This window comes from Bufo gargarizans, chromosome 2 (genome assembly GCF_014858855.1).
Source record: "Bufo gargarizans isolate SCDJY-AF-19 chromosome 2, ASM1485885v1, whole genome shotgun sequence".
In the NCBI taxonomy this organism is placed as follows: domain Eukaryota; kingdom Metazoa; phylum Chordata; class Amphibia; order Anura; family Bufonidae; genus Bufo; species Bufo gargarizans.
In genome coordinates, this window is record NC_058081.1 from 330428301 (window position 1) to 330441869 (window position 13569).

Here is a 13569-nt window from a genome sequence, read left to right on the forward strand (position 1 = left end):
ATAAAGGTACAACACTTAGCTTTGTAGCAGACAGGAGAACAAGGTCAGCATGCACACACACTCCAGGAAGAAGTATAAGCCGCCCAGAAAAGCATTCTGGGGAGGAATTTAAAGGGAAGCCATTAGTCCAACACATGACAGCTGAGAGAGGCTAACGAGAGGAGGAACTGAATACCACAACACAGAAACTCAAGGAGGAGGTTCTGAAAGGCCTCTGTCAGAGCTTCTCAGCTGTCTGGTTGTGACAGTACCCCTACCTCTACGAGTGGACTCCGGACACTCAGAACCCACCCTCTCAGGATGGGACCTATGGAAAGCCCTGATGAGACGAGAGGCCTTAATGTCCGTCACTGGGACCCACATCCTCTCCTCAGGACCATACCCCTCCCAATGAACAAGGTACTGAAGAGAACCGCGGACAAGACGAGAATCCACAATCCTAGAGACCTGAAATTCAAGATTCCCATCAACCATAATCGGAGGAGGAGGCAAAGGCGAGGGTACAATGGGTTGAACATAAGGTTTCAATAAGGACTTATGAAAAACATTATGGATCTTCCAAGTCTGAGGAAGATCAAGACGGTATGCAACAGGATTGATGACAGACAGGATTTTGTAAGGCCCAATAAACCTAGGACCCAACTTCCAGGAGGGAACCTTCAATTTGATATTCTTGGTAGACAACCACACCAGATCACCAACATTCAGGTCCGGACCAAGCACACGTCTCTTATCTGCCACACGCTTATATCTCTCACTCATGCTCTTTAGATTATCCTGAATCTTTTGCCAAATAGATGACAAAGACGAGGAGAATCTGTCCTCATCAGGTAAACCAGAAGACCCCTCTCCCGAGAAAGTCCCAAACTGTGGATGAAACCCATATGCACCAAAAAATGGTGACTTAGAGGACTCCTGACGACGGTTATTTAAAGCAAACTCAGCAAGGGACAAAAAAGAACACCAATCCTCTTGATTCTCCGCCACAAAACAGCGCAGATATGTCTCCAGATTCTGATTGACGCGCTCTGTCTGGCCATTCGACTGCGGGTGGAAAGCAGAAGAGAATGACAACCGAACCCCCAAGCGAGAACAGAAAGCCTTCCAGAATCTGGAAACAAACTGCGTGCCCCTATCAGAGACTATGTCTGAAGGAATACCGTGCAATTTGACAATGTGATCAATAAATGCCTGCGCCAGCGTCTTAGCATTGGGCAAACCAGGAAAAGGGATGAAATGCACCATTTTGCTAAAACGGTCCACCACCACCAGAATCACAGTCTTCCCCGAGGAACGAGGCAGGTCCGTTATAAAGTCCATGGACAGATGTGTCCAAGGACGGGAAGGAATGGGTAAGGGAAGGAGAGGACCTGATGGCCGTGAATGAGGGACTTTGGCACGAGCGCAAGTCTCGCAGGCTGCCACAAAACCCTCAACTGACTTACGAAGCGCAGGCCACCAGAATCTCTGAGCGATGAGATCCAGTGTGGCTCTTACCCCCGGGTGCCCAGCAAGGACCGTATCGTGGTGTTCTTTAAAAATCTTGTGTCTTAAAGCGAGAGGCACAAACAACCTCCCAGGAGGACAAAGATCAGGCGCCTCTGACTGGGCTGCCTGCACCTCTGCCTCCAATTCAGGAAAAAGAGCAGAGACCACCACACCTTCAGCCAAAATGGGACCCGGGTCTTCAAAATTCCCGCCTCCCGGAAAACAACGTGACAGGGCATCTGCCTTCACATTCTTAACTCCAGGGCGGAACGTGACAACAAAATTAAACCTAGAAAAGAACAAAGACCATCTGGCCTGTCTCGGGTTCAGACGCTTGGCTGACTCCAAGTAGGCCAGATTTTTATGGTCAGTAAATACGGTAATAGGGTGTCTGGCTCCCTCTAGCCAATGGCGCCATTCCTCAAAAGCCAACTTGATGGCCAACAATTCCCTATCTCCCACATCGTAATTTCTCTCTGCGGAGGAGAGTTTTCTTGAGAAAAAGGCACACGGACGCCAATTGGCAGGAGAGGAACCCTGAGACAAGACCGCCCCCACACCCACCTCAGAAGCATCAACCTCAACTATGAAGGGTAAAGAAACATCAGGTTGCACCAAGATGGGAGCGGAAGCAAAACTCTCCTTGATATCAGAAAAAGCCTTACGCGCCTCTACTGACCAAGAAGAAAAATCTACCCCCTTTCTGGTCATATCAGTGAGTGGTTTAACAATAGAAGAATAATTCAAAATGAACTTCCTGTAATAATTGGCAAAGCCCAAAAAACGCATCAGCGCCTTCTGATTCTCAGGAAGCTCCCACTCAAGCACGGCGCGGACCTTCTCGGGGTCCATGCGAAAACCAGAAGCGGAGAGAAGAAACCCCAGAAATTGAATTTCTGGAACCGCAAACACACATTTTTCCAGTTTCGCATATCATTTATTCTCCCGCAGGATGAGCAAGACCTGACGTAAATGTTCCTTATGAGTTTTGAAATCGGGAGAAAAAAATCAAAATGTCATCCAAATACACCAATACAAATTTTCCCATCAAATGATAAAAAATGCTGTTCACGAAATGCTGAAAAACGGCTGGGGCATTCATCAAACCAAAAGGCATAACCAAATTTTCAAAATGGCCCTCAGGGGTATTGAAGGCCGTCTTCCATTCGTCCCCTTCTCTGACCCTGACCAGGTTGTATGCCCCTCTTAAATCTAATTTGGAAAAGACTTTAGCCCCAACAACCTGGTTAAATAGGTCCGGGATCAGAGGAAGCGGATAAGGGTCACGAATTGTGATATTGTTCAGCTCCCTGAAATCCAGACAAGGTCTTAAAGAACCATCTTTTTTCTTAACAAAGAAAAAACCAGCGGCAACAGGTGACTTTGAGGGTCGTATGTGTCCCTTTCTCAGACTCTCAGAGATATAAGCACGCATAGCGATCCTCTCAGGTTGGGAAAGATTGTATAAACGAGATTTAGGCAGCTTGGCGTCTGGGATGAGATTAATAGGGCAATCGTACTCCCTGTGCGAGGGAAAATCCTGAACTCCACTCTCAGAGAAGACATCCGAAAATTCAGAGAGAAAAGATGGTACAGTCTTAGTAGCAACCTCAGAAACAGATGTCATGAGGCAATTCTCTCTGCAAAAGTCACTCCAACCATTTATTTGCCTCGCTTGCCAATCAATGGTGGGGTTATGCTTAGTGAGCCAGGGCAGCCCCAACACCAGAGGGGTAGGTAAACCGCTAAGGACGAAACATGACACATCCTCAACATGAGCATCACTCACAATTAAACGGATATTGTGAACTATGCCTTTTAATGATTTTTGAGAAAGTGGAGCGGAATCGATAGCAAAAACAGGAATATCCTTTCCCAAAGTGCGCACCTGGAAACCATGAGTTATCGCAAATTGATTATCAATGAGATTGACCGCTGCTCCACTATCCACAAAAATCTCACAAAAAATGTTCTTGCTCTCTAGCGCCACCCTAGCCGGCAGGACAAAACGGGAACTACAAGCAAATGGAAAACCTTCAATTTCCGCCTCAACCCTGCCACTAGTAACAGACGGAACATTTTTTAAAGATTTTTTCCTGTTTGTTTCTTTATTACTCCCAGAAAACTGCCTGAATCTCCTAGAGGGACAAATATTTGCCAAATGATTTATACCTCCACAACAAAAACAAACCCTCCCATGCGAGCTGAATCTTCTATTGTCAGAAGCAATCAACCCCAGCTGCATGGGCTCCTGCTCAGAAGGGGCTGACAGCGACTGAGACCCCTGCGCACAGAATGGGACCGCTGCACTGTCCTGGGACTGAGTATGACAGGAAGGGGACATCTCTCCCCTCTCTCTAAGACGCCTGTCAATACGAACGGCCTGAGACATGGCAGAGTCCAAAGAAATAGGCCTCTCATGAAAGGCAAATGCATCTTTCAATCCCTCTGAAAGACCATGGCAAAATTGACTTCGGAGTGCAGCATCATTCCAACCAGTATCAACTGCCCATCTCCGAAATTCTGAGCAGTATATTTCTGCGGATTGTTTACCCTGGAATAATAGATGTAGTATAGACTCAGCCAGAGCAATACGATCCGGATCATCATATATCTGACCCAGGGCTAAAAAGAATTCATCCACTGAACGGAGAGGCCGTGCCCCCTCCGGCAGCGAAAAGGCCCAGGACTGAGCGTTACCTCTGAGCAGCGATATAATGATCCCCACCCTCCGTTCCTCATCACCAGAGGAGTGGGGAAGAAGGCGAAAATGGAGTTTGCAAGCCTCTCTAAAACGCACAAAATTCTCACTACCCCTGGAGAACGTATCCGGGAGAGAGATCTTAGGCTCAGAACAAACTCCATGAACGCAAGCTGAACCGGTCACTTGAAGCTGAGAAAAAGTCTTACGGAGATCAGCTACCTCCAATGAAAGACCCTGGAAGCGTTCAGCCAAAAGTGAAACCGGATCCATGTTTGAGACGGTTATGGCGGCTTATAATGTCACGGACGGTGTACAGTAAACAAGGCAAAGCAACATGTATAAATGACTCGCTGGATCCAAAAGCTAAGGAACCAAGGGAGACCCCTGCAGGAGACCTGGCACTTTCCCTGGCTGCTCAGCCTATGCAAAGATCCTAATGGTGGAGGTTTGCATATCCACGAACCTTGACTATAAAGCCCTGAGCACCCTACAATAGTGAGGGGACACGACCACCGGCTCCCTACACAAGATACGGAGGGAGTCAGGGTCACCTGGGATCCAACAAACAGAAAATAAACGATAAAGGTACAACACTTAGCTTTGTAGCAGACAGGAGAACAAGGTCAGCATGCACACACACTCCAGGAAGAAGTATAAGCCGCCCAGAAAAGCATTCTGGGGAGGAATTTAAAGGGAAGCCATTAGTCCAACACATGACAGCTGAGAGAGGCTAACGAGAGGAGGAACTGAATACCACAACACAGAAACTCAAGGAGGAGGTTCTGAAAGGCCTCTGTCAGAGCTTCTCAGCTGTCTGGTTGTGACAGGTATTTATGGTTTCCGACCACTCTTCCCTACTTGATTGGCAGATAGGATTGTTGGTTTTGGAGTATGCATTTTGCAGTTAGCAATTGCAGACATTGAGGAAAACATTGCTTCCCTTGGCTGGAATGGCATATAGGAATTGCTATGTGAGAAAGTGCATCTCAAAGGGAACTCTGGAGGTAACTAAGGTTTACTAAGACTTAAGCCTTTCATCTTGTGTGGAAGTGCTTACATCTTTGCAATTCAATAAATACTTGTTCTGTTCCGCTACTCTCTGCTGCCTGTCTCCAGTCTTACACGCACCGCAAAACCAAGGGCACCCCACCTTACATAAAGCAGAAGACCCTAAGTAGGGAGTGATGAATCATGTTTCTTCTTTCGTCAGTCTGATGATGCACAGCTCCGGGTTTAGTGGATGCCCAGAGAATGCTACTACCTACTGGAATACATTGTGCCTACTTTAAAATTCGGTGTCAAATATCTATATACTGTACAGTATATCAATGCATGAACAAAATGGTGGTTTCAACTTATTAAAGGAACCTGTATTTTGGCCAGAGGGCATTCATCAACCATATTAGTGCCATGTGAATCCACAACATAAAATATCTCACCAGCCGGTCATATTAAAGTCCCTGTAGAGCATCATCTTTCCCAGTTCCTTACGTTGCACTCTCCTTGGAAACTCTAAATGTGTGAACTCATCTCCAAGTAGATGTGGCTGCAGAAAAGCCTAAAATATAGGAAAAAGAGAAGAAGAGGAATATTTACAGACTGAAATCCATGTAATGTACATTATAAAGATTAGTGAGACATCTAACCATATCTGAGCACTTTTCTGCATATTCAACCGAGCATGAATAGCTTACATAATCAATCTTATCTGTAATTTTAGCTCCTGGAAGTGATGGCAGGAAATCTCGGACTTAGATGTGAGATTAAGCAGCATTGTGAACCAAATCCTGGATTAATTCACTGCATTCCTAATTGAGAAATGTGCCTGCTGAATTTATTTAGTGTACAATACAGATATACACATAGAAAAAGTGACAGCAAATTGCTATGTATGCCTGTGTCCAAATTTAAAAAAAAAAATAAAATGATCTCTTGTAATACAGGTCATCTGTGCTTATATAAACACAGGAGAGTAGTCCAATCCTCTATATAGCGGTCCCTCAAGTTACAATATTAATTGGTTCTGGGACGATCACTGTAAATTGAAAATATTGTCTCTATGGAAAATTGGTAATTGGTTCCGGAGCCCCAAAATGCATTCCCAGGAAAAGAGAAAATGAACAGCAGATAACTAATACATATAAAGCAAGTCCTTAAACATAAAAATCTGAAATAGATGCTGGAAGCTGTAAATAGCTTCCTCTATTGAACGCAGGAGATTTTTAGGGTGCTATACAGTGTACCAGAAAAATGACATGGTGCCACCCTCACCTAGTGTCCAAAGGAGAAGCTCATCATGGCATGTAGTGCCGCACAGTACTAAAGAGAGGCGCTACTAGACATCCAATACTGGTGTTTTACCAGTAATGGTGCCTTCAGACGTAGTAGAAAAATCCATCAGAAAAAAATGCTGATTTTTACAAAGGTGTGGATTTTGTTATGGATTTATATGTGTGGATTACATCCTTCATTGTAATAAACGGTGACAATCTGCTTTAGAAAAACAGCAACACATTATTACTTACGCAGCGGAAAGTTTTTCCACAGTGGAACACAGGGCAGGGATTTATACTTTTAACTAACATGTAATAAACTTTAGAAGTAAAATAATGTCATGGTCTTGACTATCCTAGTTGTATTAGACTTTTGCCAAGTGCAGTTCCCAGAGAGACCAGTCTTTTGCTGCTTTTACATTATCTCAGGCTATGTTCACAATTGTGTTAGCAAAGCAAGTCCCTCAGTCACAGTTTCTGCCATTCTTAATGAAGAAAATCAGGTCTGCTTGCAGTGCTATTCTGCCAATAAAATGACAAACACCTCAGTGTATGCCAATTAGCTCTCTTTCCAAAAATAAAACCTCTGATGCTACCAGATGTAAGATAGCTATCCTATAAGTCAATGTTCAACTTTTTAAATTGGCCTTGAGGCATAATAGCTAAGCCAGCACTTCATCTGCAGACAGCTGTTTTGGGGTGATTGCCCCTTGTCAGTGAAGAGCAGAGAAAACGGGCTTAACTGGGTGAGAGGCCAGGTCAAGATTTGGGGGATACAATTTCTCCTTATGGAAAGTGCCAAGTAGGCGTAAGGAGTCTAATAGGTCAGGCAATCCTCCTCTGGGAACAAAGTATGCAAATTACTTATTTTCAAATAGAAAAGAAAGCTAAACCTCTGATACCACCAGATATAAGGTAGCTATCCTGTAAGTCAATGCTCAACCTTTTAAACAGGCTTTCAGCATAATTTGAATAACAGCTAAGGCAGTACTTCATCTGCAGACAACTGCAGGGGGATTGCCCCTCATTAGTGCAGAGCAGAGAGAAGTGGCTTACCTGGGTGAGAGGTCTTCATCAGGATTCGGGAGAAAACTATGGACCCTATAATAAGTCAGTATGGTACTGTATGTCTTCTGACGAATCCTGCACTGTATAATTGTTTCTGTAAACTTGTGAAAGTGTATGTGAAAGCTAATGAAACAGAAACATGCTGTTCTTCACCTAAACTTATTACACCAAGCTATAAGGGTGTGTAAATACATTAGACTATCCCTGTCAATCTTAAATTAAACCAGAAGATAAAGAAAGGAGAAAAATGACAAACATGCAAACATCTAAGCGGGGGGTAAATTCCTCCTTCACAGAAATATTTTATATCGCTAGATGAGGCTTTTCCGTTAAAGTTCATATGTGCACCATGGAAAAAAGATCCCATCTGATAGTTATTTGTTGGTCACCTTTCAAGTCTAAATGTGACACAAAGGGTTGTACTCAGAAATGTGTCATGTAATGTCGGTGCGGGAGGGATATTATAATGCAGTAAATTAAGAAGAATCTAGAAGCTGAAGGCAATGGAAAGATCCAAGTGGTCCTCTGCTAATGCATAACACTTGTTGGCATTGTAGGATTATGTTTTGAGTAGTGTCGGGCGAGCATGCTCGGCCGAACACCATTTTCACTTGAGCATCGTGATGCTCGGCACATCGCGGTTTTCGGCCGAACACCGCGTGTGGTTGAGCGCGATGCTCGAGTCTCCTCCCTGCAAGTTTGTTGGCTGCTACGCAGCCAAAAAACGTGCAGGGAAGTACTGGCCCTCACTGTAATGCCGTAGCCATGTTGGTTACTGGCATTACAGTGATTGGCTGGCCGGAACGCGTCATTGGGTGCTATATAGCACCCGATGACACGTGGTTCAGCTCAGTCTTAGTCAGGGGGAGCTGCAGCAGAAGGGACAGATAGTGTAGGGACAGGAGTTGTTTAGTGTTGAAAGGTGTTAGAGACCCAAAAGTCCTTTTAAGGACTATTGTTTTATCTGGCTGCAATATATATTATTTGCGCAACCTGCGCTAAATTGCGTGCAATTGTTTGGCCGTTGCTGACAGTGACACAACCCCTGCTACATCTGTTGTGTAATATTAGCGCATCCTAAATATCTGTGACATTCAGTGTAATTTATTTGTGCATACACTTACAAAACCTGCGCTACTGTACATGTAACATACTTGCAAGCATATATACCATTTAATATGCTCAAGGCGAAGTGGCCGTGCTGCTGATGGTGCACGCAGAGGCCGTGGCACTGGGCGTGGTGAAACTGTGTCTGCTGCCCGAGCACAAGAAACACACTCATCCACAATACCTAGCTTCATGTCCCAATTTGAAGGGCGGCTCAGGACGCCACTCTCGAAGTCACACCAGTGCAACCAGGTGGTCGGTTGGATTGCACCAGATAATGCTTCCAGTCGGTTAAGCACCACCCTGTCTTCCACAAAGTCCAGTCTCAGTAGCCAACAGTCTGCTCAACAGAATCCTCACCCTGATCCTCCCTCCTCCCACAATGGAGAGTCTTGGCAAACAAGTGATCCCACACTCGGATATTCCGAGGAGCTCTTTCATTGCCATTCCTCGATTTGGGCCTCTTGCCAAGCCCGCTTGAAGAGGGTCATGAGGAGATCTTGTGCACTGATTCCCAAACCCTTGAGCATCCACAGTCAGAAGAAGATGACGGTGGGGAATGGCAATTAGTGTTTCACAAGGTGGATGATGATGATGAGACACAGTTGCCAATAAGTGAGGTTGTTGTCAGGAGGATGAGCAGAGTGAGGACGTGGAAGAGGAGGTGGTGGACGATAAAATAACTGACCAAACCTGGGAAGGTGGCAAGCTGAGCAAGGACAGCAGTACAGAGGGAGAGGGATCTGTAGCACCGCAACAGGCTGGAAGAGGCAGTGGGGTGGCAAAAGGGAGAAGGCAGGCCACACCAAACAGGCCCGCGACTGTTCCCCTGAGCACCCCCTTGCGGCAATCTCCCTTGCCAAGGGGTATGTGTTCCGCAGTCTGGTGCTTTTTTGAGGAAAGTGCGGACGAAAAGAGAATTGTCATTTGCAACCTGTGCCGTCCACAATCAGCCATAGCACTAAATGTGCACCTTTCCAAATTGCTGGCCCTGGAAATGTTGCCATTTAGGTTTGTGGACACTGAGGCTTTCCGCAGCCTGATGGTGGCGGCCGTCCTTCGTTACTCAGTCTCCAGCTGCCGTCCCCGCCTTACACCAGCATGTGTCCTGTAACATCACCCGTGCCCTGACCAACGCAGTTATTGGGAAGGTCCACTTAACGACTGACACATGGACAAGTGCTTTTGGCCAGGGATGCTACATTTCCTTGACGGCACACTGGGTGTACGTTGCAGAGGCCGGGAGAGAGTCGTACCCTGGGATGGCACAGGTGCTACCGATTTCCGCCACCACCTACATTAGTGGCTGCAACCCCACTTCTCCTCCTCCACCTCCTTCTCCACTTCCACCTCTGAATTCTCATGTTGTAGCACCAGTCAGCCATCAGTTAGTAGCTGGAAGCAGTGTAGCACTGCAGTGGGGAAGCAGCAACAGGCCGTGCTGAAGTTGATCTGTTTAGGTGACAAATAGCAGAGCCGCAGAGCTGTGGCAGGGCATAAGGGACCAGACTAAGCTGTGGCTCTCGCTACTCAACCTACAACCAGGCATGGTTGTGTCTGATAATGGCTGTAACTTGGTAGTGACTTTGGAGCTCAGCAAGATCACACACATACCATGCCTAGCACACATGTTCAACTTAGTGGTTCAGCAGTTTCTCCAAACCAATTTTCCTAAGCTACTGGTGAAGGTGCGGCGCATGTGTGCCCGTTTCCGAAAGTCAAGCTGCCGCAGGTCGGGCAACGCTGCAGCAGCGCTTGCAATTGCCAGCTCACAGACTTTTGTGCGGCATCAGCATGCGCTGGAACTCTATGTTCCACATGTTGGCCACGCTTTGTGAGCAGCAGAGGGAAGTAGTGGAATACCAGCTGCAACATGGTTGTCTCCTTTTCAGTCAGCTTCTGCTCTTCACAAGTGACGAGTGGGCATGGATGTCTGACCTCTGTGTCTACTGAAACACACAGGGTGAGATAGCCAGACCATCCTCTATTCGTCTTCTCAATGCGAATTGGATGATGAGGAGGAGGCGCAGGAGACGGTTGCCTTCTCTACAGAGGGTAGTACCCATAGCAGGTTTATTCCATCTGTTCAGCGTGGATGGGCCGAAGAGGATGAGGAGATAAGAGTCATCCTCCTGATGAGTACAGCAAAGTCTTGTCTGTTGGGACTCTGGCACACATAGCTGACTTTATGTTATGCTGCCTTTCGCGTGACCCTCGCGTTATACGCATTTTGGCCAACACCGATTACTGGTTGTTCACCCTTCTCGAAACCCGCTACAAAGAGAACTTCTCATCTCTCATTCTTGTGGTGGAGAGGACTAGTAAAATGGTGCAATACCAGAAGGTCCTTGTGGAAAAATTGCTCCAAAAATTTCCAGCTGACAACGCTGGCGGCAGAGTACGTTGATCCTTGGGCAACCGAGGAGGGGAGACTAGGGGAACACAAGCAGTTCCAACAAAGGCAGGGCAACATTCTTCAAGGCCTGGGACAGTTTCATGACACCCCGCCAGCACCCTCACCCTGGTGTGCAGGCCCTCACCCCTAATGTTTTAGAGGGTCACCAGCAGGTCCTTGCTCCTAGTGTTTTTGAGGGTCACCAGCAGGCCATCAATCACAATTTTTCAAGGGTATGTATGATGCCCTCCTTTATGTGTAATAAAGGGTGTATTGGAGTGCCTGTTCCTTGTAATTTTTGGCAGCCCTTTCACTTAGTGCATAGGATTTATGAGTGTAGGAGTCCCACTACCTGAACAATTGTACCACAATGTGAATGAGGCCCTCCTTTATGTAATATACACGTTGTATCGGAGTGCCTCTTCCTTGCAATTTTTGGCAGCACTTGCACTTTATATACAAGTAAATATACAGAAAAGAATGTTTCCTAACAATTTTTCCTCTAAAATCGATTTTTATCTCGTCAGTCTGTAAAAGTGACCTGGGAGTCCAAGATGGATCGAGACATCCTTCCCATGCTGTTCCCGAACCATTTTGGGGGTGTTTCCATCAATTTCTGACCTGTTCCTGTGAACCAGACACCCTCCCCTCTTCAGAGCAGGGGGTGTCTGGTTTAATGCTCGGGTTCTCCCATTGACTTCTATTGTTCTCGGGTGCTCTGTAGAGCACCTGAGCATCCCAAAAAGTTCTACTCGAGCACCCAAGCACTTCGGTGCTCGATCAACACTAGTTTTGAGTTGTCTGTGCCTCAGGTGGCAGAATGAAATGAAGAGCAATTTAATACTTCATTCAATCCACATTTTGTTCTAGAAAGTCATGCCCTACATAAGGCTTCTTTTCTGACTGGACTGAAAATGGCTATGTTTCAATTATTCCCAGATGCATGCTAGGAATCTATACAATGTGCCATCAAAGACTAGATATGATCAAAACCTTAACCCTTATCTGCCAGCGTCATCAGCTCCAATGCTCATATATGTTCACTCAAATACATTCACAATGGTTTTATCAGATTGTAGTCCTCCATAACAGTCAATGTATTATGTATGTAATAAGTCTCTAAATAAGTGAAATCCAACTCAAAAAGTAAAACTTGATTTTACTCCTGACACCTTATGTGAAGGGACGGTGTGCAGAACTTTGCTTCCAAGCAGAGTTGTTTGAGCACCAGAATTCAGTTTGTGATGCAAGAAGTGATTTCCTGTCAGCCATATTAGTTCCTAGCCCAGTCTGACTTACATTAACATAGCCTACAACGCCTTCAATCAAATCACTGTGAGACCCCCTATCTAATATAGGCACATATTGGGCGTGGCTAGCGGAGGATGTGAGCGGACGTGCTAAGCAGAGCTCCCGCACAATCTCGTCAGTTTATCCTGTATAGAACCCCCTAAATCTACATTCATCTCGCCTAAGTTGAAGCCTCGGGGCTGCTGAAGTCTGCCCGCTCAAGTTTGAGACTTTTCCGGCTGTTTTGCGAGCCGAGATGGGCCCGAAGAGGGACTCTAAAGGTCCGATCAGGGAGCTGCAAGATGGTGCCGGGCCTGACACAGCACGGCACAGTGACCGCGCAAAAGATATACAGCGGGAAGCGGCTGCCAAGTTGGGGAGATTCGCGCACGTACTAGAACCCCTGGACCCACCTGAAACAAGCGGGAAGCGAGACAGGCTATTGTCTCATCCCAACCCTGATCGTGGGGGTGAGGAGGATAGGGAGCGCGGTATATCTCCCCGCAGCTCTAACAGGTATGAAGCGCTGCGATCGTGCGCAGATTCAGATGGCATGGACAATATGGAGTCGGATATAGAGGAGCCTACTCTAAAAGATGTGTTGAAAGCTATCACGCAATGTGGGAAGTAGTTGACGGCCCTGAGAATGCAAGTGGGCTCCATAAAGGAAGATGTGTCTATAGTGCGGCATGACTGCACAACGGCCCTGGAAGGCCGAGTGGGGGAAATGGAAGATGCTGTACCCCCCCTCAAGAGAGCCTCTGCTGACCATACACAGAAAATTGCGCTTTTAATGGCTAAACAAGACGATCTTGAAAATCGGTCACGGAGGAATAATGTTCGCATAGTGGGAGTGCCAGAGAAGGTTGAGGGGTCTAACCCGACTGATTATTTCGAAGCATGGGCGAAAGACACTTTTGGGAAAGAGACATTGACCCCTCTCTTTGCTGTTGAAAGGGCCCACAGGGTTCCTACTAGGCCACTACCGCCAGGTGCTCCACCAAGGCCGGTTCTTATGAAGATTCTGCATTACAAAGATATACTCCTGTGAAAAGCTTGCGAACAACCTGATCTTTCCATTGGCGGTCAAAGGGTGTCGCTGTTTCCAGATTACTCCATGGAGGTCCAGAAGAGAAGATCACGGTTCCTGGACATAAAGAGGCGGCTGCGTGGCCTGAATATCCCTTACTCAATGTTGTTTCCAGCGCGGCTGCGGGTAGTCGCTTTAGGCCGAACCAACTTCT

At 46.4% G+C, this 13569-nt stretch overlaps 1 protein-coding gene across 2 annotated transcripts in view; it reads right to left on the minus strand.

Moving 5' to 3' along the window:
• Nucleotides 1-13569, minus strand: part of PPM1H (protein phosphatase, Mg2+/Mn2+ dependent 1H) — a 216989-nt gene that overhangs the window by 80268 nt on the left and 123152 nt on the right. For both annotated transcript variants that reach the window (XM_044280560.1, XM_044280559.1), the window contains exon 6: nt 5632-5750. In XM_044280560.1, the coding sequence (XP_044136495.1) occupies nt 5632-5750 (119 nt within the window). The remainder of the gene's footprint in view (nt 1-5631; nt 5751-13569) is intronic.